This window comes from Chionomys nivalis, chromosome 23 (genome assembly GCF_950005125.1).
Source record: "Chionomys nivalis chromosome 23, mChiNiv1.1, whole genome shotgun sequence".
NCBI classification, from domain to species: Eukaryota; Metazoa; Chordata; class Mammalia; order Rodentia; family Cricetidae; genus Chionomys; species Chionomys nivalis.
The window spans coordinates 27548267-27575386 of NC_080108.1; the positions used below are offsets into that span (position 1 = coordinate 27548267).

The window sequence follows — 27120 nt, forward strand, 5'->3', positions numbered from 1 at the left end:
CTTTCGTTTGGTCCCCTAAAACAGTAATGTGTTTTCTTTCAGTGGGCACCATTCCTTTTTTTACAGTTCCTCTTCTAAAATTTTAAATTAAAACCCCAAGCTCCGTTCTGGCCTAGTAGCGTTTTATGACACTCCAATAATAGCTCCTTATGTGTTCTCATTACGTCTTTATATTATAAAGTCTATTTCTGTTCTGCCATTAGTCCTGCTCCACCGTAGCCATCTGTTCTAGAACTCGGCTGCCTCCTTCCTCCAAACCACTGTGTTTCTGTGGTTGCATTCAAGTTTGCTCTCTCTGATCATCATCTTGGGTCTAGATCTTTCCCAGTCTGGTGTGGGCGCAGCTCAGACTCTGAGAGTTACAATCCATTTAAGGCCAAATCCATTACTGGGAAGAGATAGAGCCACGCAGGGATAGTTTTCTCTCCGTGGTGCCATAGCAAATAAGCCTGCAAACCTCTCTCTCTTTCTTCCCTCCCCTCCTCCCCTCCATCCCTCTGCCCCCTCCTCTGTGGTGGTGTACATCCACACATGCGCACACTGGGATTTAAACTTACAACCACAGACGCGCTGGAAAATCACTCTACCAAATTGTCTCTTTAGATATGGCCGGGGTGGGATGGGGGGAGATAGTTTCTCTTTTGAATCGTCCTTAGGCCTCAGTTACAACTTAGCTTTCAAAGGAGGAAGCTCAGTGCCTTCTGAATTGGCTCCTTAGCTTCCTTGCGCTTCCTTGCAAAGCCTTCCTCCCTGTCTGCTGCTCAGGAAAGCCTTAGATTGACTAATTAGCTACACTCTGCCCTGGTGTGGCTGCTCCCCATCCTGGTCTCCAGCACACACTAAAGCATCTCTCCAGATCATGTGACCTATGACCTGCAGATTGTCCCTGACTTTGGATCCCTGGGTTTAACTGTGAATGCCGAATACGTGCTCCACCATAGACTGTTAGGATTGTTGGTCACCCTCTGGATAACAATGTGCTTCAGGCCCCATTAGCGACCACTGAAGAGCAGAGAATGTGTGCTTGACTGGTTAGGAACTTTCTCTTTTCCGGTGGCTTGAACATTTCAATACAGGGGCCAGAAAACAATGCCAAACTTGGAGGTTCTGCATGAGTCTAGGAATCAAAGATATTTATACTCCTAAAGACCTTGAGACATTTGGGTTGTAACTCCCTGTCCTCTCCTAAGCAAAGCAAGATCAAGTGAAGTCTCAGAAGGCCAGACTCAACTCCAGGCTATATGTACAAAAGCCACTTATGGGTGAGCACATATGATGTTTGTCTTTCTGGGTCTGGGTTACCTCACTCAATATGATGTTTTCTAGATCTATTTATATGCCTGCAAATTTCAAGATGTCATTATTTTTTCTGCTCTGTAGTATTCCATTATGTAAATGTAACACATTTTCCTTATCCATTCTTTGGTTCAAGGGCATTTAGGCTGTTTCCAGGTTCTGGTTATGACAAATAGTGTTACTGTGAATATAGTTGAGCATGTGTCCTTGTGGTATGATTGAGCATCCTTTGGGTATATACCTAAATGTAGTATTGCTGGATCTTGAGGTAGGTTGTTTCCTAATTTTCTGAGAAATCGCCATACTGATATCCAAAGGGGCTGAGCCAGTTTGCACTCCCATCAGCAATGTAGGAGTGTTCCCTTTACCCCACATCCTCTCCAGCATAAGTTATCATTAGTGTTTTTGATCTTGGCCATTCTTACAGGTGTAAGATGCAATCTCAGAGTTGTTTTGATTTGCATTTCTCTGATAGCTAAGAATATTGAGCATTTCCTTAAGTGTCTTTCAGCCCTTTTAGATTCATCCGTTGAGAGTTCTCTGTTTAGGTCTATACACCATTTTTTATTGGATTATTTGTTCTTTTGATGACCAATTTCTTATTCTTTGTATATTTTGGAGATCAGCACTTTGTCCGATGTGGGGCTGGTGAAGATCTTTTCCAATTCTGTAGACTGTCGTTTTGTCTTGTTGACAGTGTCCTTTGCTTTACAGAAGCTTCTCAGTTTCAGGCGGTTCCACTTATTTATTGTTGCTCTCAGTGTTTGTGAACTGGGTTATATTTAGGAAGTGGTCTCCTGTGCACCAAGTTCTGAACTTGAGTAACCTTTCCAATTCAACCTTCAACTGTATGCAGAGCTGAGACAGGAAGAGTAGCTGGCACATGGGCATCGACTGGGACCCCCGTATTAGTAGGTGGAGTTGGTATGTAGCCAGATGCCCAGTTCTCCTGACTATCTACCTAGTCTGTCAATGTTGGTTGGGAAGCTTTAGGGTTGCTTTTGGCAGCAAGTGAAATACAACATAACACAAAATCCTGACAACGGAAGCTATGCCAGAGCAGGTGCATAGACAGGATGTTATGGGTGTGGCATCACAGTCTACCAAAGTCGAGGACTTTCATTCTTTCTAGTTCCCCACTCTGCAACTCTGAATGTGTTTTTAATGTATTGGCTTAAATCTTAGCCATAAGGTGATTGCCACTACTTAGGGACATACAAGCAGATGGAAAACGGCAGCATAAAAGGGCAGTTTTCTTTCTCCTTTTTGCCTGTCGCCTCTATTTAAGAGCAAATAAATATCTCTCAGATGTCACCCAAAATACCTCTCACAGTCCATTGACTTGAATCGGATTACGTGTCCGTTCCTCAAACACTTGCTTGGTATTTAGCATCCGTGTAAGGTGCCGCATAATTTGTTTATAAATTTAGAAATAGCGTCCTTGAGTAAGGTTCATCAAGTAAGAATGTGGATGGCTGTTAATATTAAGTGGTGGTGAGTTGTGCTGAATTCTGTAAGTTGCATCTAATAATCATACTTAGAAACGAAGGATTAGCCTAACAGATGTATCCACATTAATTAATTACTCTATGAAATTTCCCAATCCACAGCTCTTAAATGTCCAGAATAATAACCACATTGAATTAGGCAATTTGCTTAGAGGTAAATGTGCTTGGGGGAAAGATGCATGAATAGTGTGGACCACTTAGATAACTATAAACAATCTAGCCATTCTAGAAATTTCATCGGCATGTAGCTAGTGATTGGCTACATTCAAGGAAACAACAAGTTAGTTGATAAAATTAAGAGTCTTGCTGTATCCATCCAAATTAGAGAATGGTGTCGCCAGCTTCAGAGGGCAAGGAAGTTCCAGAAAGTCTAGCTAGGGCTCTTTTCGTGCGGTTAGGGTCCTTCCCAGGGTAGTTTCCTAACTGGTGAGCAGTGCTGCAGCCAGGCCAGCTGAACAGAGGCAACTCTGCTGAACGCGAGTCTCACCCACAGGGCGGTCTCTCCCTCACTTCCTCAGCAGAGCTGCTCATATGTATTTTCCTTTGCCATCTTCGCATTTTCCCTAGTGTTGCAGGATCCCTCTCATCTTCCACTTTCTGCCTCTTTCTTACCCAAACTTTCGATTTCTTTTGTTTTGTCTTACTGAGATTAAGTTTCTTTACTCTCTGGAATGTTTGTCTTTCTATCTGTCTCTCCCTCCCTCCCTCCCTCCCTCCCTCCCTCCCTCCCTCCCTCCCTCCCTTCCTTCCTTTCTCTTCCTTCTTTCTCAAGGCTTTTTGACAGCTTCATACAGCAGCCAAAACATCTCTTTCAGGAATGGGACCAGCAGGAAGGGAGAGATTCAAAAGAGGAGGTTGAAACAGCAAACATGATTGGAGAACAATTTATAGGCGTAAGAAAATGTTAAACAAAACTCATTGTCTTGTATAGTTTATATGCACTAATTAAAAATAAAAACCATGCTGTGCAAACACAGTAGCATCTGGGGAGAAATTAGTTTCCTTTAGTCGTAGATTTCTAGCGATTGCCCACTTGAAGTTTATAACTGATGAATTGTCCAGCTCTCCTATGGAGTAAGGTTGCTAGCCAGCATATGATTTACACGTTCATAGGAAGTTAGGGGTAGGCCTTTTAATTCTGTGGTAGAAGTGACCCCATCCACCAGGGGTATTTCAGGGTCACATACACACATGTCCCAGCATTTACACTGTGAACTGTAAAGTCTATCAAAATGAAAACGAGGAGTTCGGGCACCAATTTTCTTGTTTGAATTATTTTCATAAGAAAAGCAGGAGCCGGGCGGTGGTGGCCCACACCCTTAATTCCAGCACTAGGGAGGCAGAGGCAGGTGGATCTCTGTAGAGTTCAAGGCCAACCTGGTCTACAAGAGCTAGTCCAGGACAGGATCCAAAGCTACAGAGAAACCCTGCCTCGTAAAACAAAAAACAACAACAAAACAATACAAAACAAAAAAAGTGATTAGACTTCTGTAAGACCTTTACTTCTTGTCTCTTAGAACATGAGGCAAAAGAGAGGAGCCTGCACTGCTCCTGTTCAAAGCACAGTGCTCCCAAGCTTTGGCCTCCAGAGAAAGCACATCGATGGGTGTATGCACTGCTTGTGGATGGTCTTGGGGAAACAGTGTTACATTTGTTTGTCTACATTAAGCAAAACAGTAATCATCGTTGTTACTGTAGCGTTGTGAGCCTTCCAGACAGAAACCTGTCAGTCAGCTAAGTGGCCAGGCTTTTCCACGATTGTTCTTTCTTCCCAGTCTTTCTCATTTATGGCCACTGCGTTTTCCTTACACACAGAGCCTTATTGGTCTCAGATGGCATACTTAGGAAATAATTGGCACTGAGATCCATTAAAGCTAAGGAACACGATTTAGCGAAGAGACCCTAACCCTAACGTTTGGTCCCAGGTTGCTTGGCTCTGTTGCCTTTGGGCCTGTAGAGAGACAGTCCATCCTGGGGGAGTCCACAGCAGAGGAAACTGCTCTGCTCATGCTAATCAGGGAGCAGAGAAACTGAGGTGCCCAACTTTCCAACACTCACTTCAAGGGCAACACCCCCACCTCACCCTACCCCTGCAAATCCTCCTTTCCCCTGTGCCCCTTCTAAAGGCTCTACCAGCTTTTATTGCACAGTGACCTGGGAAGCAAGTCTTAGCACATGTCTTTTGGGGGACATTCAAGACGGCACATGGGTACATGAAACATGTTAAGCTTTGGGCCAGAGGAGAGCAGATGTGGATGTAATTCTTTGTGAGACTTACTTAATCCACGCCACTTAAACAGCTGTTTTGTTTTAGTTTGTGAATTTTTTTAGCTACAGTAGAGGTTTCTTCAATGCTGCGTGTGGAATTCAAAAATGTGCCTAAGAAATGTGGGGAGCGAATTTAGTTTTAAACCATGTGTCATGAGCATATCTTCCACAAATGTTCACAGGCATTCATTTATTTTATAATTTTCAGATTAGTCTAGATTGGGTTGTCTTTACTGGGCTACTGAGGCAGGAGCTTGCTTTGTAGGTAGTCAGAGAAATTGGCTCATAGTGAAGGCTAATCACAGAAATTGCTGTGAGGACAGAGGCTGGAGTTAAAAGGGAGGTGAAGGGTTAAAAGGGCAAAGCTTGAAACACAGAGGAAAATGAGTAGGGTGCTTATGGCTGGGGTGAGGTAACTAAACTGACCAGGTCAGAGGTCATCCAGGAGCCAGTAATAGCAGACTCTCACTAGTTTTCCCCAAAGTCCCCTTTTTGGAGGAACGGACACACAAGATTCTTGCTGGAAGGGCAGCTTCTGCCTCCAAGTAAATCAGGAAAGAGGCCCCAGACACTCCCATAGATAATGAGTTAAATACAGAGAGAGAGGGGTGGGGGGAGGAGAGGAGAGAGAAAGGTACCTGAGGCACCTGCTGCAAGGTCAGAGGTGCCATCTTAGGTCCCTGAATCAGGCACAAAGCCACATGCAAAGTTCCCAGGTCGCTTTGAAGCACATTTCCCAATATAGGATGATTCTTTTGAAAATTTTATTTGTTAATGTATTTTTTTAAGGTATGAGTGTTCTGTCTGCCAACAGAAGGCATCATTATATCCCGTTATAGAGGGTTGTGAGCCACCATGTGAGTACTGGGAATTGGACATAGGTCCTCTGGAAGAGCAGCCAGAGCTCTTAACTGCTGAGCCATCTCTCCAGCCCGATAGGTTGATTCCAATGTGGGGGATTTTTTTTTTTCCAGGTAGCAGGTGATTTCTTAGCAGTGGCTAAACACCACCTGGGAAGCACTGGCCCACATTGTGTCCATAACTCACTCTGCCACCTACCCTTCATGTTTCCCTTTCTCTAGAATCTGTGCTAAGGCTGGGCTAATGGATGGGAACCATAAAGCCTGCTGGTGTGCGTGGCTTTTAAACCAGGGGGCAGTCAGAGCTCCCATTTCCAGTTCCTCAAGGACTGTCACCGTCCTTATTGAAGTCTGCTTCCTGGGTAGTTCTAAGGGGAAATATCTCTTTGTTCTAGAAGTCACAGTGTTAGCACTCAAATGAAGATAGAACCAAGATAGGAAACTCATTATAGCTCACCCGACACCTCCAGTGAATCCCCCAAGGAACAGGGAATTAGGTGGGCTGGAGAGATGTCTTGGTGGTTAAGAGCACTTGCTTCTCTTGCGGAAGATTCAGGTTCAGTTCCTAAAACCAACTTACAATTGCCTGTAACTCCAATCCACAGGCACTTGCATAGATGTGATACACATAAACTCTCACGGGTGCGTGCACACACACACACACACACACACACACTGCTAATAGTTAAGTGTTAACTTGAATGGCTTTTAATTTCTTCCAGTACGCATCTATGGTTTTTCATTTTGAATTCTTTCATAGAATAATGTGCTTTAAAACTGAGGTTTGTTACCTGCCCAGACCCCCCTTTCTGTGGGGAAAGGCTAATACCTAACCAGTTTGAGATTTTCTGCCTGAACCCACAGGAAGTTGGTGGCAAAAACGCAAACAAAATCACTTTTCTTAAACAGTGCAGCATATTTTTAAAGGTGCCTATTTTAGAGTTAATCTAAAATGTAAATAAGCATGCTTGCTGATTGTGACTGAAATCATTATTCCCACAGGAGTCTGTCCTTCATTGAATTTTGATGGATTTTTATCATGTAATTTTTTTTCATTGTTGTTAATGCAGAAAGTCTGGGCACATGACCTGATCTACTTGATGGTTCTCAATGCTGGTTTGTTATCCTGTTTCATCTCACTAGGCTTATTAGAGACTTTTGGTTTAGCCTTAACTTGTTGTTTTTTAAAATAAGGTTTATTGAGTTACCGTTAATGCACCATAAACTATACCTGCCGAAAGTACTATTTTGGAGTTTGTTTAGCATATTTACAGCTATTGCTCCATGTTCTAAATTTCTGGAATTTCCATCACATCACAAGTCATACCCTTGATGAGGTACACTCTTTGTCGCTGGCCTTACAGCCTGCACATCCGGGCCCAGTCTTTTCGGTCTTCTCACTTATCAGCTCTGCTTTTGGTCTTGTGTCTAAAATGTTGCTGCTCATGTCAAGGTCACACGAACTTACTTCTTTCAGTCTATAGTTCTATAGTGCCAGCTCTAATTGGCGTGGGACTGACTGACCCACTTTGCCCTGTTTTGTGCGTGGCATAAGGTCAAGGTCAAAATTCTCTTTGCTGTGCACTGTCCAGTGTGGCTAGTATCATTTGCTGTTAATCTATTGGATTCTTTTAGCCCCTTCTGAACACTGATCATAAAGGTGAGACTATTCCTGGACCCTCAACTCTGTTCCCTGGCTCTATCTGTGCATTGGTTGGCTATAGCTACTGTAACACAACACTGCAGACTGTTGGTTTACACTAGAAATCTTTCTCATATATCTGGAGGCCACAAATCAAAGATAAAGGTTTGCTCTCTCCTGATCTTTACACTGCTTAGCATGTGAAATGGCCACTCCTCACTCTGATGTCTTATGGCTTTTTCTTTTGGGCGTGTTCTGATCTCTCTCCTTTGGTAAGGGCACCCGTCCTACCGGTTGAGGACTCATCCTAAGTGCCCCATTTTAGCTTAGTACATTTAACTTAAATAGACCTCCAAATATAGTTATAGCCTAGGAACCAAGAATGGAACTTAAACCTACAAATTTATACTAGAGCACAGATAAGCCATTGCCAGATCTGTGCTTGTATAATGCTATATTAGTAGCCTTGGTTAAAGTAGTGTTGCTGGTGCATTGCATAGTTCTTATCATTTCCGTATAAATTGTTTCTATTGAGTCAGTAGTGATATTGTACTTTCATTCTGGATGTATTATTTAGGTTTTTCCCCTCTGCTGGGATCAGAGGTTGGTCAGGGTGGCTAAGGTTTGCCGGTTTCCCTGTTCATTCCTTCATGGCCTTGGACTGCCTGCAATGAGGTATCAGTCCCTTCATCCCCTACACAGGGATGTTGCGCTTTTCCCTTTGGTTTTGGAGCATGTGATTGGAAATCACCAGAAAATGGTTAGGCTGATGGGCAATGAGAACCCTAGGAGTCTCTGGCATGGAGGATGCCAGCCTCATGGTGAAGCTTCTTGTAGCCTAAGACTTCTGAGGGAAACTGCTTTCCCTCCCAACCTCGAGGCCTGGTATATTTCTATTAGCCCATAAGATGCTGTTAGTCAATATTCCAGCACTGGGGGGGGGGGGGGAGTAGGGGGACCACATCCACAAAGAAGAGATGGCTGTAGTTGTTCTCAGAAAGGGACATAAACTTCTGCTAGTACAGAAGATCCTACAGCATATCTAATTCCAATACTCTCAGGTCTCCCCAGACCTGAGAAAGTGGCTAGCTGGTTTCACAACCAGCACCCAAGCTCTTGCAGGGGAGACTTTGCTTGTTTCTGCCACTGCAAACCTTTGAGAACCCATGACCCCTGATTATCTCATTCTAGCTGAATTATGCCATTCAGCTTGCTAGTCAAAAGGAGAGGGCCAGAAAGGATGTGGAACCAGAGACATGGGCTGTGGAAATTTACCATGTTCCAGGATTCCAGTTCCATCTACTTCTGTTTGTAGCCGCCTCCCTGGGGACCAATAGCCATGTATACACAGGGTCCTCCTGTATGCCTTGGATAGTTTTTATTATTTTTATTTTTTTATGGATGTTTATTCATACTTGTGACATTTTATCTATTTCTTTCTGCTGACTTTTATTTTCCACCTCAATGTATACAGTTTTCATAAAAACTGTCTGCACTGTTAGCCTTGACAGTTCTCTTTGATGCCCCTGCCTTGTGAGTACAGTTCTACAGCAGGCCAAAATGTGCTTTAAAAGAATGAGGCCCTGTTTCTTGCATGCTGGGGCCTGTGGAGAAATGCCTTGGGTCAAAACATGGATAATCTGGAGTAGCAGGTAGGTTAAAGTGGAGCCATGTATCACACGATATAATATTTCAGTCAACTGTGGACTCAGATGCCATGGTGGTCCTATAAGATTACATCACCTTTGTCTACCTAATGACAAAATCACCTGCCAAGATTCTGTCATTAAGTGACATTTGCCGGTATCCTCCAAGCTGTCTGAACTTCCAGGGAGAAGTGGCTAGAAAGCATATACAAGTGTGGCCCTTCATTGCTTACCTCCCACATCTGTATTCCTAACAAGTAAACTATAAGCAAATTCCCCAGCCACAGAATTCTGTGTGAGATTGTATTCAGTATCTTCTCATGGTATTAAGAGATGTTCAGGGGAGATGTCCACCTTCTCTACCCCCATTCCTGTCCCTGTGCACCAGGGTCTCCTGCCCCTGCATTCTTTTTCCCCTGGACATTTGGTGTACCTGCAGACTTAGCTAAAACTCATTCAGTTTCAGGGGCCAGAGAGCAGCTTAAAGCAGATTAGGTGAAAGATGCCTAGGGTCCAGCTATCTGAGGGAGTCTCACCTTAAACTCAGGACACGGAGACTCAGGCTGCAGGATTTGAACTATTTCTCCACCTCTTCGGTATCTTCTGAGTTGGCATCACCATGAGGGAGAGGTTGGGTTTTTTTTTTTTATTTATTTTTTTATTTTTTGGACAAACTACAGCGAGGTATATGTTGCCCTTCAGCTTGTTAGCACAGGGAAGAGGACCCATCTGAGAGCCCCTTGAAAGATGCTGGTTGAATGCCATAATCACCATGTTTGACCCCAATCACGTGCGCCAACAATGCAAGAAAGAGTAGTATAAAGGTCCCCTAGGGGTGGAAGCGGCAATTTCCAAAGGGGGAAAAATTGCAGTGGGAGGAAAAAATCAAGCAAACAAATCAAGTCTTATTCCTGTTTGAGATCGTAACTCAGTACACCTTAATGCTTTGAATCAAGGCCCTTGGTAACTGTGTGTTTCTATTTCTTGAAAAGAGAGTTCAATCAGAGGCTCTGTGCCAAGTGGCTGTGGAAGTAGGAAGGAGCTATCTCCCCAGCCAAGGAAAGCTCTGCTAGGCTTGATCAACTTTTACGAGGAGCAAAATGTTCTTTGCGGTCCGCCATGGGGATCAGCCTGAAGGATCTTGTTAGGGATGGGTAGACACAGTGAGCCAAGGTGAAGAACTTTACTGAACTCTGTAAGGTGTCTTGATTGCCGTGGTTGTTATCTAGCACCAAGGGCAGCTCCTTCGCACACCTGCTGCACTATCCCATCCCCCCCTCCGCATTGAAAAGGCAGGGAAGCCGTTCGTGCATGCTCACTGCATGCTTACATCATTCCCCGTCTTCTCCAAAGGTCCCCGCCTGCTTTTAGCACCTTGTTGCTGTCAGAGGATTTCAAATCTTTTTCTGGTTCTATGAGAAATATCAGTGAATGGAGAGGAGCCTCTAGTAGATAATGAAGATGATGAGAGCTTGTTGGCGGGTGTTCGCTGCCAAGGAGATGGAAGAAAGCATTTAATTACTTAGAGATGGTTTAAAGCGTGATGTGTAGCCTGGCCTGGTGCTTTTGAAATCTCAGCTAGTGTGGGGTTTGCCTCCAAGAATTTTTATCTTGCCCCCGTGTTTGGGGGTCTGATGATAAATGCAAAAAGGTCACTAACACAAGGCATCTGAAAATTTCTTTTCTGTTTTAATCATTTGTCTTGGTGACTTCGAGGCTTCCACAGAGAGTTGCACTTACCACTTGTCAGTCACATTGAATTTGCTAAAAATCTGAGCCACGTAATGGGCAGAGCATTATGTCACTGCAGAGCGGGGTCTCACCCGGGAGATAATTTTCATTTATCTTCCAAACAAGCAAACAAAAACCAGCCTTTCTATTTCTCAAAGTGTAGAGCCTTAAAGACACAGCGACCTTTTCCTGATTTTTCTATGTGCACACGCTCCTCTGAGATGAACACCTTTCTAGCTCAGGTTAGCAGAATATGCCACCCCAAATCCACCACTTTGGCATGAGGGTTACTTTGAGCTGAAACACTTGAAAAACAGCAGATACGAGAAGGGCAGCCTCAGCTCCTCTCTTTCTTAAAACAGGAGATAAAAATGTCCAAGGGCAGGGTACCTATGCACAGAGAGAAAAGAAACATTACTGGGTCATGGCCAAGAAATCTCTGGCTGGACAGCCTTTGCTAACTACATTCCTTTAGCCTGCCTACAGAATTGAGTTACATTTCCACAATTATTGCTCTTTGTTCAAATACAAAAAACATCCAGGTCTCGCCACTTCTTTGAAACTTTGTTTTATTAAAAAAGCAATGGTGCCCCATAGCACTTTGATTAAAGGTGTGTGTGCTTTTATCTAATTAATGGGTCGTATGGTCTGTGGGTATAGCACAGTGGTAGGACAATTGCCTAATGTATGTGAGGCCCCAGATTTGACCCCCAGGATTACAAAAATCAAATTAAATTAAAATCCTATCTCATGAATTTAATTCTGCGGTCTGACAATGATCCTAAGAGAGTAAGATTTCTCATCTTTTACACATGCACAACTTTGTAGCATCTTCAAAATTATCCTTAGCATAACCCCTCTGGAAGGAAACGAATGGTAATTAAACACCCTGCTAGACCCTGTGCTAGGTACTTAGCAAACACAGCTCAGCTAATTTCTTGAATCCAGGATTAATGATATCATATTGTTGGTCTGGAAGGTGAGATTTGGAGTGCCAGTAGCTTTTTCAAGTGTGTAGTCTGAATTCCCTGATGCCAAAGCTTTATTTTTCCAAAGTCACCATGTCTACGCTTCGCAATGCACTTCTCTGTGACTGAGAGTAATTAAACGCCCCACAGGGTTGTTGTGGGACTAAAGGAGCAGTATTTGCACTTAACTTTGTTTGTTTGTTTGTTTCTTGGTTTTTCGAGACAGGGTTTCTCTGTAGCTTTGGAGCCTATTCTGGAACTAGATCTTGTAGACCAGACTGGCCTCGAACTCACAAAGATCCGCCTGCCTCTGCTGGGATTAAGGGCTGTGCGCCACCATCTCCCAGCTACAGTTACCTTTGTAAAGGCATTAGCTGCTGGCATTTGCCATTATCAGTATTATTACTGTCATAGCTTCTGCCCAAGCCTCCACGGCCTCCATTGCCTATCTGAGCTGGACTTTCTCATTGCAAATTCTAATCTCCACTTTAGTAACCTTGTTCCATGTCCATGTTTTCTCACTGCCTTTCTGGACAGTATGAAGAAAGGTGTTTTAAGACTGAAAACTGGTGTCTTTCTTCATGTGTTTTGAATCATGATCATCTGTTGTCTGTGTGGGAGTGTTGTTAAAAGATGCTGAAGTTTCTAGTCCTGGGTGCTAGCCCGACTGCTGAAGCTCCGCGGTGCTTTGTGAAGAAATTAACACGGAAAATACCGGCAGCCAGCCTGATTGCTGACAGCAGCTCCCATCCTATATCCCACTTCTCCCTTATCTCTTGGCTGCTGGAATTATTTGGCTTAAGGCACAACAGATCCTTCTGGAAGGACCTTTTGCAGAATTTTAGATTACAGGAGGCTTCTATGAACTTAAATACAGATTTCAATTTGCAGGGGAATTGGAGCAGATAAATGACTTGCTGTAAATAAAAGAGGATGTCATGGTGTGATGCTTTATTTAGTTGATCTTAATCCATTTTTGTGTAGCTGTAAAATAATACCGTAGAGTGAATAATTTGGAAACAGCAGGGTTGTATTTCAGTCATGGCTCTGGAGGTTGGGAGGTCAAGGGCAGGTAGGTAGCCACATCTGTTGAAGGTCACTATATCATGAGATGGCGAGAGACTACAATGGCAAAATAGACTCACTCTTGGCCCAGTACAGAGACTGTGGCATTCATTCACCCAATAAGCAACCGTGCTGCTACATTGGGGATTGCATTTCCAACATGTGAGCTTCGGAGGACACATGCTGACTATGGCAGCCTCTGAAACTGACACCAGTGCCTGATAATGTCTTTTTGGATCCGGTGTGGAACAGAAAGTTACTGCTCATAGCTCACTAGGTTTCCGAATACTTGCATCACAATATGGAATGGAATGTTATATTTGCCTTGCAGGTCCCATTATCACTCTGCATTTTCATATTGAATTATAAACAAAAATTTTATGCTGCTTACATTTAATGAAATTTTAATAAGACCATGTTTTGATGTTATTATTCAGATAATGTGATCCAAATTGCTTTCCTCTGAATATATTTGCATTAAAGAGGAAATCAATTTGAGTTCGTTCTTTGAACAGTTTTACCTATTTTCTTTGTAGCTTTAAAAAGACAGGAAAGCTCAGTTTCCTTGTCAGTAAATGGAGAAGAAACACATTTGCTAAGATATGTAGCGGCAGTGGCAACAGACTGCTGATGGTTTGAGTTAATGAAATGGCTCATCTTGTCTATTAGAGTCGCGCAATTTAAACCATCTACATACCGCACACATTGCAAATTGTAAGGGATGCTAGCTCTTCTCTCTTATTGCGACTTTAAAGCTTATGTATTAAGAAAGAAAATCAAGAGATCCACATTATCGCTACTCCCAATCACTGGTAACATAAATTAAATGGTATCCTCTGGAGAGAGCAAGTGTCTCTGGGGGTAGCATTCCTCTAACATCACATTTCTGCTAAAATTATGGATAGATGTCCAAGGCAGTTTTCTCAAACACGTCTTCCAGAAGGTCAGTTCACATACCAAGATAAAACACATTTTTGGCAATTCTTATATGTATTTTCTCATACTCATATGGGTGAAGTTTAATGAAGAGAACTGAGTCTGGAAATAGTGGAAGAAATGTTGCATTAGAGAATTATTTCCCTACAGACCTACTCCGAGGGATTGCACAGAAAGTAACTGGCCTGGGGGTATGAGTGTGCTTAGGAAAGGCACCCAAACGGAGTCCTCTGGGTCTTTCATGTCCTCATTTGGTACACAAATAAGCGGTTTTATTTTATTTCCCAGGTCTTTCTCTAAACTTCATTTAACCCCTCCCCACCGTACCCCACACATTTATCCTTTGTGCTCCATATAAAAATTTCTAATTTAAAAACTATGAAGCGCGCCTAAATCGGTGTGCCCTAGCATCCAGCCGTACACTTGCCGAGGAGTTTGGTTCTTGTTTTCTATTTATATGATTTCATAAACACCATTTGATACTCATTAAAACCGGAGATGGAGAGCCAAGGCCAAGACCTTCCGCATGCGCGGTAGCCGTTCGGGTGCCCCGCCCCCTCAGGCTGACTCCTGGTTGCACCGCTCCGCCTCCGGGACGCAGCGCGCAGGCGACCTGACGTCACGCGCGCGCCGCTCTTCCGCCCTGAACCTTACGGGCGAGCTGCACACAGGCTTCTGGCCGTTACTGCGAGGTGGACGCGGTCAGCTCTCCCCTGTCCGGTGACATGTTGCAGAAGCCCAGGGGCCGCGGCCGGCCCAGCACGCAGACCGATAGGGAGCGGGAGTGGGAAGACGCTGGCGAGGAGGCTCCCAGCACGTCCCGCGGTACGGGCGGCTCGTCCCAGGGCTCCCGCGCCTCCCTCCCGCGCACCCAGAAGCAGCTGGATCTGAAGGTGGCTGACCTGGTGCAGTTTCTGCTGATCAAGGACCAGAAGAAGATCCCCATCAAGCGCGCCGACATCTTGAAGCACGTGGTGGGTGACTACCGAGACGTGTACCCCTACATGCTGAATCTGGCCGCCGAGCGCCTCCTATACGTGTTCGGGTACAAGCTGGTGGAGCTGGAGCCCAAGAGCCACACCTACATCCTTATCAACACGCTGGAGCCGGTGGAGGAGGACGCCGAAGTGAGGGGCGACCAGGGCACACCCACCACGGGCCTGCTCATGATAGTCTTGGGCCTCATCTTCATGAAAGGAAACACCATCACCGAGACCGAGGTCTGGGACTTTCTGCGGCGGCTCGGGGTGTACCCCACTAAGAAGCATTTAATTTTTGGTGACCCAAAGAAACTCATTACTGAAGACTTCGTGCGGCAGCGTTACCTGGAGTACCGGAGGATCCCCCACACCGATCCTGTGGACTATGAGCTTCAGTGGGGCCCGCGAACCAACCTGGAAACCAGCAAGATGAAAGTTCTTAAGTTTGTGGCCAAAGTCCATAATCAGGACCCCAAAGACTGGCCCACACAGTACTGCGAGGCCTTGGCGGATGAGGAGAATAGGGCCAGACCTGCAGCTAGTGCTCCAACCACTCCTCTTGAACTCTTGAGGTGCAGTCTGAGGAACTCCCGAAACCCAGGAGAAAAGAACAGGGGAAGGGGGTTGGAGGAAGCTTGATTCTGCAGAGTGTAAATACCATGTAGCCTTAGGATGTTGTGCAGGGTTTTGATGTTTTATTATGGTTTGGGGCTTTAATCTTTCATTGCCGAAGAGATGGGAAAAACTTTATTGTTTGTTGTTTAAAACGTTTTCTAGCTTTCTAAACGTAACTGGGAAATTGTATGACGTCAAATATATAAGAACACTTAGGTAAATTGCTTCTATGCTTTCCTAGAAGATAAGGCAGCAAAATAGCTATTATCTCTTATTATTCTAGTTCATGGGTGGGAGGGAGAAAGAGTCTTTTTGAAATTGCAAGTCGAAATACAGTTGGTTTTTTTCTCATGTCTACAAAACTTTAAAAATACATATTTTGTATGGATATGAGCACTGTCTTTGGTTCCAAACAACCTATCTGATGTGTTCTCTGATATTTTTATATTCATAATTATTACTGTTACCCAATGGATGCCATTTAAGGTTTTTTTCTGTTTATAATAAATACTGTGCTTTTGAGTCAGTTCAACATTATTTTTGTTGTTTCTCTGTTAGAAATTGTGACTCTTAAGGAAGTGTCTGATTCTGAACGTTGTTTACCACGATACTAAGGTCAACGGTTGCAGAAGTGAATGAGTGTGTATATTGGAGCAAGTTGTAGGTCTCAGGTTTATAAAACATTGTCACAGTGACTAACCAGGCCTGTTGGGAGTCACACTGCCAGTGTGCAAATCCCAGTCCCACCCCAAGGATTTAGCTTGTGTATGGAATGGGCCAAATCCCATATCGAGTATGCTATTGTCGTGAATAGATATGGAAGTTAGTGTAAACCTCAGCAAAGGGCCTGTGTGAATTGAGTCACTTTATACCCTAGTTTTACTCTTGATTTTGAGCTTCTTTTTGTTCTTCAGGTCATGCTGGGTCACTCCTAGAAGAGCGGTCACAAGTTCTGGGGCTCGGAAGGTCTCCTCATTTTCTTCAGCATATTTGAATCGTTCTTTTAAGAGCTCAGTGTGATGTCTGGTGAGGGCAGCCCAGGCAGGCCAGTGTGAACAGGACAACGACAAGATCCCCTGGGCTTTGCGAGTTGTGGCACAGCACAGTGACAGGGTGGAATTGGAGGTCATCTGACCTAGTCAGTTTGAATTAAAGGTCAGGCTGGTTCCCTGGGGTGAGTTTTGAACTCTCATCTCAACTGGAGAAAACAATTCTATGTTGCTATAGATGAGCCAGAAGAGACAGGCCCCTTGGAGTTCTTAATAGATTTCAGCCAAACACTAGACACCTGCAGTGAGCACAGTTGTTCTGAGGAGAGTTGCTCTAGGTTCCTCATCAAAGGAGGCAGATACTTTCCAAGGGCACAGGGGAGGGCAAGGTGACTTTCATCACCCTTGAACTGGAGGTTAATTTGTGGTAGTTACGAGGTGTGGAGGAGTGAGAAGGGCTACCGAGAGTTGATTTGTGTTGGTTATAGTGTCCTAGTTTGCTTTCTACTGCTGTGATGGATACTGTGACCTCGGCAGCTTGGGGAGGTACATTTATTCCATAGCTGTAGTCCATCACTGAGGGGAGTCTGCAGGGACCTGGAGGCCAGAAATGTTCTCTGGCTTGCTCAGCCTGCTTATACAGCTCAGAACCACCTGCCTGTGGATAGCAATGCCCACAGAGAGCTGGGCCTTCCCAAGTCAATCAGAAATCAAGAAAATGCCCCACAGGCCAATCTGATGGCAGCGTTTTCTCCACTGAGGGTCCCTCTTCCCAGATGGCCCTGGCTTATGCCAAATTGACAAAACCAGTGTGAGCAAATGAGAGATTTTAAAACAGGGATTAGGTTTTCCTTAAGTCCCTCTTTTCTTGGTAAGCATTTTATGTCAGCGTATGAATTACCTCTGCCTACTGGCCCCCTGACCCTTTTGAGTCCAGCTTTGAGGTGGTTGTGCGTATGCTGTCATCTGTACCCATAGTCTCAGGTAAAAACTGTCATAAAATAATGGTATCCCAGTTTTCTGAGATCTTCACAGTTGACTCTGATTGGTTTACTCAAGATGCAGTGCTACCTGAGAGGGTAGATGAGCTCTTACATCGTTTCTTTCTTACCAGATTCCCGGGCTGCATAGCAAGCCATTATATGTTTTTATAATTTTACTTGCGTGTGCATGTTCATGAGAATACATGGTTTCTTTTTGTGGACTTTCCACAGCTTATGTAAGTGTCCTGTGTCCTTGCTCACGGCTATTTTCAACCAACTGTTTTTGGAGTTTATCAGGGTAGATGCATGTCCTGATTCATTCGTGTTTGTTTCTTTTCATGATAGGAGAGTAACACCCCCTAACTGCTGGACAGGCGCCTCCCAGCATTCTACTTTGGTGTGCTACCTCAGGAATCCAAGCCAGAAGCTAACAATTACCAGTGATATTTACCAAACGGCTCTCGAGTGCATATCAAGCATCTAGACAGTTTTTATTTTGTCTTTGCCAGTCATCCCACAGTCTGAAGCCCTTGTGAACACTCGGCCTTCACAGCCCTGTAGTGCGTCTGTCATTTATACCTCACTGTGACGTTAGCTTCCGCCCCCCTGTTACTCTCCAATCTGGGCATCAGATTTTAAACATCAAGTGTTCTTTCTGTGCATTGATTTTTCAGGAGATTTTTGTAGACTTAGCATATCAGTTCACTGCTGAATCCAGTTGCCAATACCATCTGGGCTTTTGTTTTGCCATACATATCTGGCTTTAATGTGTCTTGATTGTTAGCATTGTAATCCCTGTATTTTGTACTATGCTTTGTAAAGTTCTCGCTAATCTTAATTATGAAGGTATTTTTTTTTATTTTTGAGAATTCGATAAGTGAGTGCTATATTGACATCATTTCTACCCCTCCCCATGCCCACTCCAATTCCTCCTGTCCCCCACCTCCCCACACACACACTGTTTATGTAAGTGCAGCCTGCTGAGAACATTAGACTGACCAATCGGATTAGACAATCAATTAGGGACTTCATCCCTGAAGGAAATTAATTCTCCCTCTCCGCCATCATTTAATATCCTGCAGTTCTTCATCTAGGAGTGAGGCCTGTGAGTTTCCCCCATCTGCATTGGTGTGCCAACTGGCATTGTCATGTTGGGGACTTGTTTAGGCAGTCATGTTAAGATTTCATGGGTGCAGCCTCCCCGTCGTACATAGAGGAAGCAATCTCACGGCAGACATCCTGGTCCCCTGGCTTTTACACACTTTCTGCCCCCTCTTCCGTGCTGTTCCCTGAGGCCTGGGTGTGGTGGTTGTGTTGTAGATGTGTCGATAGAGGTCGAGCACCAAGTGCTGAGCTGTTCTCTGCGTTCTGATCCACTGTAGATTCCTGTGGTCTCCATCTGGTGCCGAAAGAAACGGCGCTGATGAGGGCTGAGGGCTGCGCTTATCTGTGAGCTGAGGATAAGGGTTTAGAATGCAGTCAGGAACTATGCTGATTAAAGAAAGGGACAGGAGTAACTCTTGCCTGGGGTTCTCGTCTTCACCAGCCAGAAGTTGTTGGCTGGCTTTATAGTATCAAGCATGGCTTCGCTCTTATCTTACTGGGTTCAATTACCTTATTAAGTTCAATTAGACAACTCTTAGTTATCCCCAAGATAGTGACTGCCACGATTGCACCCTTGGGGATATCTTGCTATGCTGAGAATTAATCTGGTTCATAGGTTTTACAGTTGGATGGGCTGTTTACTGCTTTTCTCCCTCGGCAGTTCTCATAGCTCCTTTCGGTCCTGTGGACACTAGTCTTCATAGTCTTTGGGGAGAAGGCTTCCAGGTCAGATCTAGTTCAAGCAGCCACGGGCAATGGCAGTAGCATAAATATGGAGTCTCTCTGACTCCCTTGGCCTGCAAACCCCTCAAGGGAAGGTTCGGCACAGATGGGGGGGGGGCAGTCAGTCAGTCTGTGGCACTTAGAGAAAGCCTTATCACTCCAGGGGACATGACTTCATATAACACACATGCACATGGGTGTACTCAGCCACACACACATGCATAAATCCAATCGCAACAGCCTGTTCAGGCTGGCCTTGAACTCAGTTCTGTTTCCTGAGCACCCAATGTTCTGAGATTACCAGTATGTGGCCTATGAGGCAGGGATGATCCAAGTATGTCTTTAAAACCTTTTATTTGGAAAATTCTATACATGTTAAAGTAGAAAAGCAATGTAATCACCTGGCTTCTCCAGTAATTTTGTTCCAGCTGTGTCTCTATCCTCGTCTCCGTCTATCATCTGTACATTTTTACTTATTTTTCTTGTTTTCAAAGACAGGGTTTCTCCATGTAGCTTTATCTGTCCTGGAACTCACTCTGTAGACCAGGCTGGCCTCAAGCTCACAGAGCTCCACCTTCCTCTGCCTCTCTGGCTGCTGGTATTAAGGCCAACACCACCACTGTCCAGCTACTTGTACATATTGTAGATGTGTCTCTGAAGATAAGAATTCTCACAGCGGGACAAATGACCCCTGTGTTTGCTGGATGCTGGGATGTCTTTCTGGCATTTATGTTGCTTATTTGACTTTCTTGCTATTCTAAATCAGATTCCCCCTAGGCCATGGTAGAGACCCATTGCCATTTGTCTTCTGTTGATTTCTTGCTTTGCTCCACTTTGACCAGAGTGTGGACTTCATACTTCAATCTTTCCATATTTTTCAAGGATTTTCTGTCTCCTTAGGTACTTTTGTATCTATAGTTTTTTTTTTTTGGCCAGGTTTAGTTTTATGATGGCAGCCTTGCATGACAAGAAGTGTTCCAAAGTCTCCTCCAAGTTTGGAAAAACTGGGATTGTTACTCTTAAAGTGCTCAGGAGAATTCACTGGGAACCGAGATGGGGCTGCATTTTTCACTCTCTGCTAGGATTTTGGTTTCTGATTAATCGCTTGTGAATGTATCACAAGCATCTCCTTGTGAATGCATCTCCTTCCCATCCTAAGGTTTACTTTTATGTGGTTTGTGTGTGTGTGTATGTGGTATGTGTTTATGTGGTGTCTGTGTGGTGGTTGTTTGAGTGTGTGTGTTTATGTGGTGTGATAACAGTTGCCTGTTTCCATGAACTGCCTTTTTTGGAACATTATGCACTTTTTATGTCCAAAGAACAGTCTTACTCAATTTTACTTCTTGAGTAAAGGGTTGCACCTTGCTACTTCCAGGCTTTTCTCCACATCTTTGGACTGTGCTATCTTGGTTATAGTGAGTTCAGTTGTGGTTCGCTGTGTCTCTGGAGACTCTGAGGTATTCACAACTTATTACCATGTGTCTTCATCAAATACCAGGACATTTTAGCCATGAGTCCGTCCTTCAGGTTTGCTCTGACCTTCTCTGCTTCCCCTAGAACTGTGATCAGTTGGGTGCCCCCTGCTGTTAGTTGGTAGTTTCTGTAAGTTGCTTAGCTTCTCTTTACCCCTCTCTCTTCTCTTCCTCCTAGGCAGGCTGGCCTCTGCTTCCCTACACTGCACTCCCTGCTTCTTACAACAGCTGAAGTCTGCAGCCAGAGTCCTTGCATCTGCATTCAGCCGTATCACTTTCTACCTGCAGTTTCTGTCTCTTCCCCTTCTGTATCCCCTGTGTTGACATTCGGTTCTCCTTATCTATCATTTTCCTGATTTCCTTTAGTTCTGTGCCCAAGTTTCCTGCAGCAATTTCAGAATAGTGAAGACTGTTCATTAAGAGTATTTCAACTAAATTGCCCTGTCTGAGCTGTCTCAAGAGGTTTTCTGTGGCTTCTTTTCCTGTGACTATCCATACCTTGCTGCTTCTTCCTGTGCTTTGGAAATTTTTGTTGACAGTTGAGACACTTGAATCAACATTCAGTGCCAGTTCACTGGCTAACTCTATCCAGACAGAAAGTCTGGGGCTGGGGTGAGGGGAGTCCTTTCTGTGCTGGGCTTGGGCAGTGTTTGAATCCTTAGGGTTTTGAGGACAACCTCTACAGCAACAGCAAGTGGCGCCCTCTAGTGTTAACATCTTGTGCAGGCCTTAGGTAGTGGGGCTTTTTCTCTACAAGTGTTAGCGCTCGGGTAGCTGCAGGTATATGGATTTCTCTGCCCTTGCTAGCAGCCATTGGCACAACTTCTGGGCAGGCCACAAGTAATAGAATTTCTTGGCCCTTGTTAGAGACCCGTATTACAGCTCCTGAACCTGGGGGTCTGACATCCTTGCTGGAAGTCTTCACAGCTCTCTGGGACTCTTTTGATATCAGGGCCTGTATTTCATCTTCTCCCTTTCCAGCCTTGTGTCCTTCGGCCTCAGCTTCCGACCCTCTTTCTGTCACCCCGCTGTCCCTGCTACGATTGCTCTCTGTTTACTGCGTCTTGTCGCTGTGCCTGCCAGCAGAGCTGCTGCCATTCAGGAGAGGTCTGCAACTGCTCTTAGCTGCTGCCACTGTCCTGCAGCTCTGCATCTTCTGCAGCTGTCAGTGCAGCCCGGCCCTCTTGTGCTTCTGCAGCAGGGCCTGCTAATCGCTCTGCCCCGCCTCTTCTTTGGCTGTGAAGTAGGTAGCGAGCCTGCCACTTCTGCGATGTGATATGCAACCTACTTAGCTCTGCCCCTTCTCATGAAACCAAACAGCTGGCCACTGGCTAAACCTGCAGCTCAGTTTGCTGGTGCCCACTGCAACTGCTGGTACTGCCCATTGCCTCTGCCCTCACCACCACCGTTTCTGATGCTGCTTTCTTCCTCTGTGTTAATGGCGCAGCACACCCCACTTAAAGTAGGCCAAAAGAGAAGTCTTTACTGGGCCTAATATTGGAACAGCAGGGGAGGCAGCAGGAAGATGTCCCCAGCTATTCACCCATCAGCAAAATAGCCTGACAGGACAGTCAGAGGGAAGACCTGTGTACTAATCATAGCAAACTTGTCACAGGAATAAGGTTTGGTGTTCCCACCAATCACAGTGTTGTCTCTTTTGTCCCAGTCACAATAATCCTGGGCCACCAGGAGAAGCGTTCCTCCTCTGGCCTGGGGAAAATAGGCTATCTAGAGTTTACCAAGACTTATGCTAGCAGAAAGTTGAGTGTCGCTTGTTTGAAACAGTCCTGACTGGGCTGTGTCTTCAGGAGACAGATAGAGAAAGCAGCTATGGTCTCTGTGTAGTTTTCTTCAGAGAGTCCCCGGAGTGTTCAAAATGGTCAATGTGAGCATAAGGGTGGGATGGCTGACTGTTTGACTGACAGCCCTTTTGTTAGGGAAGCCAGAGAAGCAAGGAAGAGTCTAGCACCTACAAAGTAGTGTCAAATTGACCAGTCTACACTTCTTTTATTATTTATAGGGAATGAACATCAGAACGAGCTCTTACAATATAAACCTAACTGATGATTGACACTAAAAGTTATCTTAACAATGTTAACTACCTGCCCAGTGTCCCAGGGATGTGTCTATCCCCTCGTCTCTGTCAATTACTATGGAAATCAGAATTGCATTCTTACAAACAATAGCTGAACAGTGAGAAACTACACAGAAGAGAACAGGTGGGTTTACAAAGCCATACTTTTAACTGTTCCTGGTAGAATGCATCCTAAAGTGACAAAAAGGTCTTTATTTTAAATCGTCTCCATGGTGTGTTTCTGTGTTTGGAAGGGCATTGCTATTTTGAGGCTGTTTATGGTGCTGTGAAGTTAATCACAATTATGTTGAAGACATTCTGGCATGGTTGGAAGAAGTTGCAGACCAAGAATGGATGGGTTAAGTTAAAACAGCATATCTTCCAATTTGATGCAGAAATGTCAATATAAACTCATGGCGAGTCTGCCAGCTGGAAGGTTGAAAATAATGATCACCTAAAGAGAGAAGAACAAGTTGAGCACAAAAGTTGTGACCTCTAAATCTTGTTTTCATTGAAAGGCACACACTGTTCCATATCTGAGGCAGGAAGTGTGTAAGGTGGTCCTGGAACCCCCAAAGAACCAGGAACCAAGAAAGACGTTGAAGCTCATAAACTTCCAAGTAGACCTGAAGGGCCCAGGGGTCAACTTGAGTGTGTAGTGATGAAACGTGTTTGTTGAGCTTAGATCCATGTTACCTAATGATACACTACACACACACACACACACACACACACACACACACACGCGCTGAGTTTAGATCCTCGGTTCCTAATGATATACTACACACACACACACACAGAGTTTAGATCCTTGGTTCCTAATGATACACTACACGCATGCACACATACACACACACAAACACACACGCTGAGTTTAGATCCTTGGTTCCTGATGATACACTACACACATGCACACAAACACACACACACATTAAGCTTAGATCCTTGGTCCCTAATGATACACAACACTACACTACACATACACACACACACACACATTAAGCTTAGATCCATGGTCCCTAATGATACACAGCACTATACTACACATACACTCACACACACTAAATCAAATCAAAGCACCTCATTAGATATCTTTGCAGAACACTCAAGAACCAACTTTAAACATCACGATAAACATGGGCCAAAGATGATAAAAAACTTATTATTTCAAGAGGGAATTGGGACATTTTCCAGACATTTCTAGTAGAAACTTAAACACTGAAGACAAGTGGGCTGTCAGTAATCCTGAAATATAATTAGAAGTAGATAGGAAAGTTCCTGGTAGCCACGGGTGACAGTTCCATTTTGTCAGACAGAATTTCATTACATTTGCATCGCCAAGAGTCATTTGCACTAATGTCCTTTTCTGTAGCTTGGAATGGTTTAAACCGGCGTAATGACAATGAAGGGCAAAGTAGCCCGGAAGGGCGCACTAGGAATCCTTGGGAACTAGTATTTCTCACCTGCTTCAAAGTCTTTACAAGTTTTCCTGGTACATTCTCCCTGCTTTGGATCATATTAGCTTAGATTACTCTTGATCCCAAAGAGGTGTTTTATAAGACTCGGCCTGGTTATCCACTCTCTGGCGCTAATGAATTCATTTCCTCAGTAAGTTTGAACGTGGAGACTCGTGGATTTAGAATTTTCCCAGCATTTGGGAGGCAGGGGGAGGAGGACTGTGAGTTTTTGAGGCTGTAATGGGCTATGTAGTGAGACCCTATCTAGAGGGGAGAAGAGGAGAGAGGAGGGAAGGGAAAAGGGAAGAAAAGGAGAGGAGGAGAGAGAAGGAAAGAGGGAAGGAGGGAAGAGGAGTGGAGAGGAAAGGAAAGAAGGGAAAAGAAGGGAAGATTTCATAGCTGTCGTTACCTTATAAACCTTGACTTTATCCTGGGTGACCTGATTCAAAGCTTGGAAAATAGACAAGTGAGGTGAGATGAACATTCTAGAATTTGATACTATTGAATGTTCAATTTTAATAATCATGACCACAGTACTTCAGTAATATTTTTAAAGATGGCTCACAATTCTTCAGAACTACACCCTGAAACATTTAAGGTGTGGCTGTATGAATCCCATTTGTGGCAGAGTATTCCCCGTGGAGAGCAGTGAAGAACAGCTGGCCTGAGCTGCTTGATTATTGAGGATGGGTGATGACTGCCCAGGGCCTCTTTATCCGCTTCTCTTTTGCTCGTGTACAAAATTTTCTACTCCAAAAACTAAACAAAATCAATTTAACATCCTTCTAATCAATATACTCCTTTCCTCAATTTTGTTTAATAAGTTCTGGCATGTTCCTATTGAGCGTCTGGAATGCATAGTATTTTCGGGTTTAGCTTCTAAAATTTACATCGTAATTTCCAAAGAAATGCGTGGTAACTTGCTACGGCTTTTCAGAGTTTTCACTTTTGCTATTTAGGGTAACGCGAAGCTGCCATCTTGAGAAACAATCACATTCTCCTTTAAAACATATGAATGGGAGCTGGAGAGATGGCTCAGTGGTTAAGAGCACTGTCTGTTCTTCCAGAGGTTCTGAGTTCAATTCCCAGCAACCACATGATGGCTCACAACCATCTGTAATGAGATCTAGCGCCCTCTTCTGGCGTGCGGGCATACATGGAGGCAGAATGTTGTATACATAATAAATAAATCTTTAAAAAAAAACAAAACATATAAGTGTTGTTCGTGTAATTACTTCGTCAAGCCAAAGTGTTTGGAAAACCAAGTCATTTTCCCTCCAAGCCTCGCCAAGTGGGTAATCAATTTGTGTTTGATTTGCTTCCAGATCACCTTCTTCATGCTGCTCTCCGCGGTGTGTGTGATGCTCAACCTCGCTGGCTCCATCCTCTCCTGCCAGAATGCCCAGCTCGTCAGCTCCCTAGAAGGTTGCCAGCTGGTGAGTAGTGCAAGGCAAACTTTCTGCAAAGGTCAGAGGCACGGGTGTTACAGGAAGACATTTAAGGGATAATTGTACTGTGTTCTTCAAGTCTCAAAGATGTGTTAATTCGTTAGCTTTTTAGTTGCTTAATGAATTTCAGTCACATTGATTCACTTCTGTGGATTCTCTTGATTAAAACATACTCTTGTAAATCATCCCCCCCCACACACACACTTTTTTTGAGACAGGATGTCACCAATGTAGCTATGACTGGCCTGGAATTCATTATGTAGACTGGGGTAGCCTAAAAGTTTTGAAAAATCTGCCTCCCAAATGATGGGATTACAGACACGCCCTTATTACAGTTAGTTTTGGCTCTCTTTCTCTCTCTCTCTCTCTCTCTCTCTCTCTCTCTCTCTCTCTCTCGTGTGTGTATGAGTGTATATTGTCTCCTCTGTGTGTGTATGAGTATGTCTGTTGACTATGCCTGTGCATATGTGTGTGCGTGCACGCGTGTACATGCATTTATGAATATGCATCTTAGTTAGAATCGCTGTTGCTGTGATGAAACACCATGACTAAAAGAAACTCAGGGAAGAACGAGTTTATTTGGCAGATATATCCTGAATCTCAGTCCACTGAGAGAAGCCAAAGCAAGAACTCAAACAAATCAAGAACCTGGATGGAGGCAGGAGCTGATGCAGAGGTCATGGAGGGGTACTGCTTACTGGCTTGCTCCTCATGGCTTGCTTATCCTGCTTTCTTACAGACGGAGGACCACCAGCCCAGGGGTGGCACCGCCCACAATGCTCTGGTCCCTCCAACATCAATCACTAATTAAGAAAATGCCCGACAGGCTTACCTATAGCCCAATTTTATGGAAGCAATTTCTTAATTGAGGTTTCCTTCTCTCAGATAACTGAGATAATTCTAGCTTGTGTCAATCTGACATAAAAAAAAAAATAGCCAGCACAGTGTGTGTGCTTGTGTGTGTTTGGGCTCACGGAGGATAACGGGCACAGCTTCGTTGCTAAAGAACTTGCTGAGATACAGAAACTAACTGCTGGAACGTAGTCTGAACTGTGTTCTGGGGATCCCAGGCTGGATTTTCTCTGCTGTGACATTCACAGCACCGTCCTCTGCAGGTGCTGTGTCCCCATGGTTACAAAGAACCCATATAGCCTGGGCTCCACCTTTATCAACAGTGGGGACTTGCCATCCTACCTCCATAACTTGGCATCCCCTTGTTCTGAGTACTTCATCCAGCGGACATAGTGAAAGCCAGCCATTTACAGGGGCTTAGACAATTTTATTTGGGATTCTTATTTTCCTAGGCAAAGCGCTGTGGGAGGCTAAGTGTCTGGGGCACGGAAAAGTGGCAGTGC

General features: G+C 44.4%; 2 protein-coding genes across 2 annotated transcripts in view; both read left to right on the top strand.

Moving 5' to 3' along the window:
• Entrep2 (endosomal transmembrane epsin interactor 2) overlaps positions 1-27120 on the top strand; it is a 391900-nt gene that overhangs the window by 261234 nt on the left and 103546 nt on the right. Inside the window, exon 3 of the mRNA XM_057756120.1 lies at positions 25643-25753. Coding sequence (XP_057612103.1) covers positions 25643-25753 — 111 coding nt within the window. The remainder of the gene's footprint in view (positions 1-25642; positions 25754-27120) is intronic.
• Nsmce3 (NSE3 homolog, SMC5-SMC6 complex component) lies at positions 14549-16037 on the top strand. The gene has a single exon (XM_057756121.1). It carries the CDS (start codon positions 14646-14648, stop codon positions 15537-15539), a length of 894 nt encoding a protein of 297 aa, XP_057612104.1. The 5' UTR covers positions 14549-14645; the 3' UTR covers positions 15540-16037.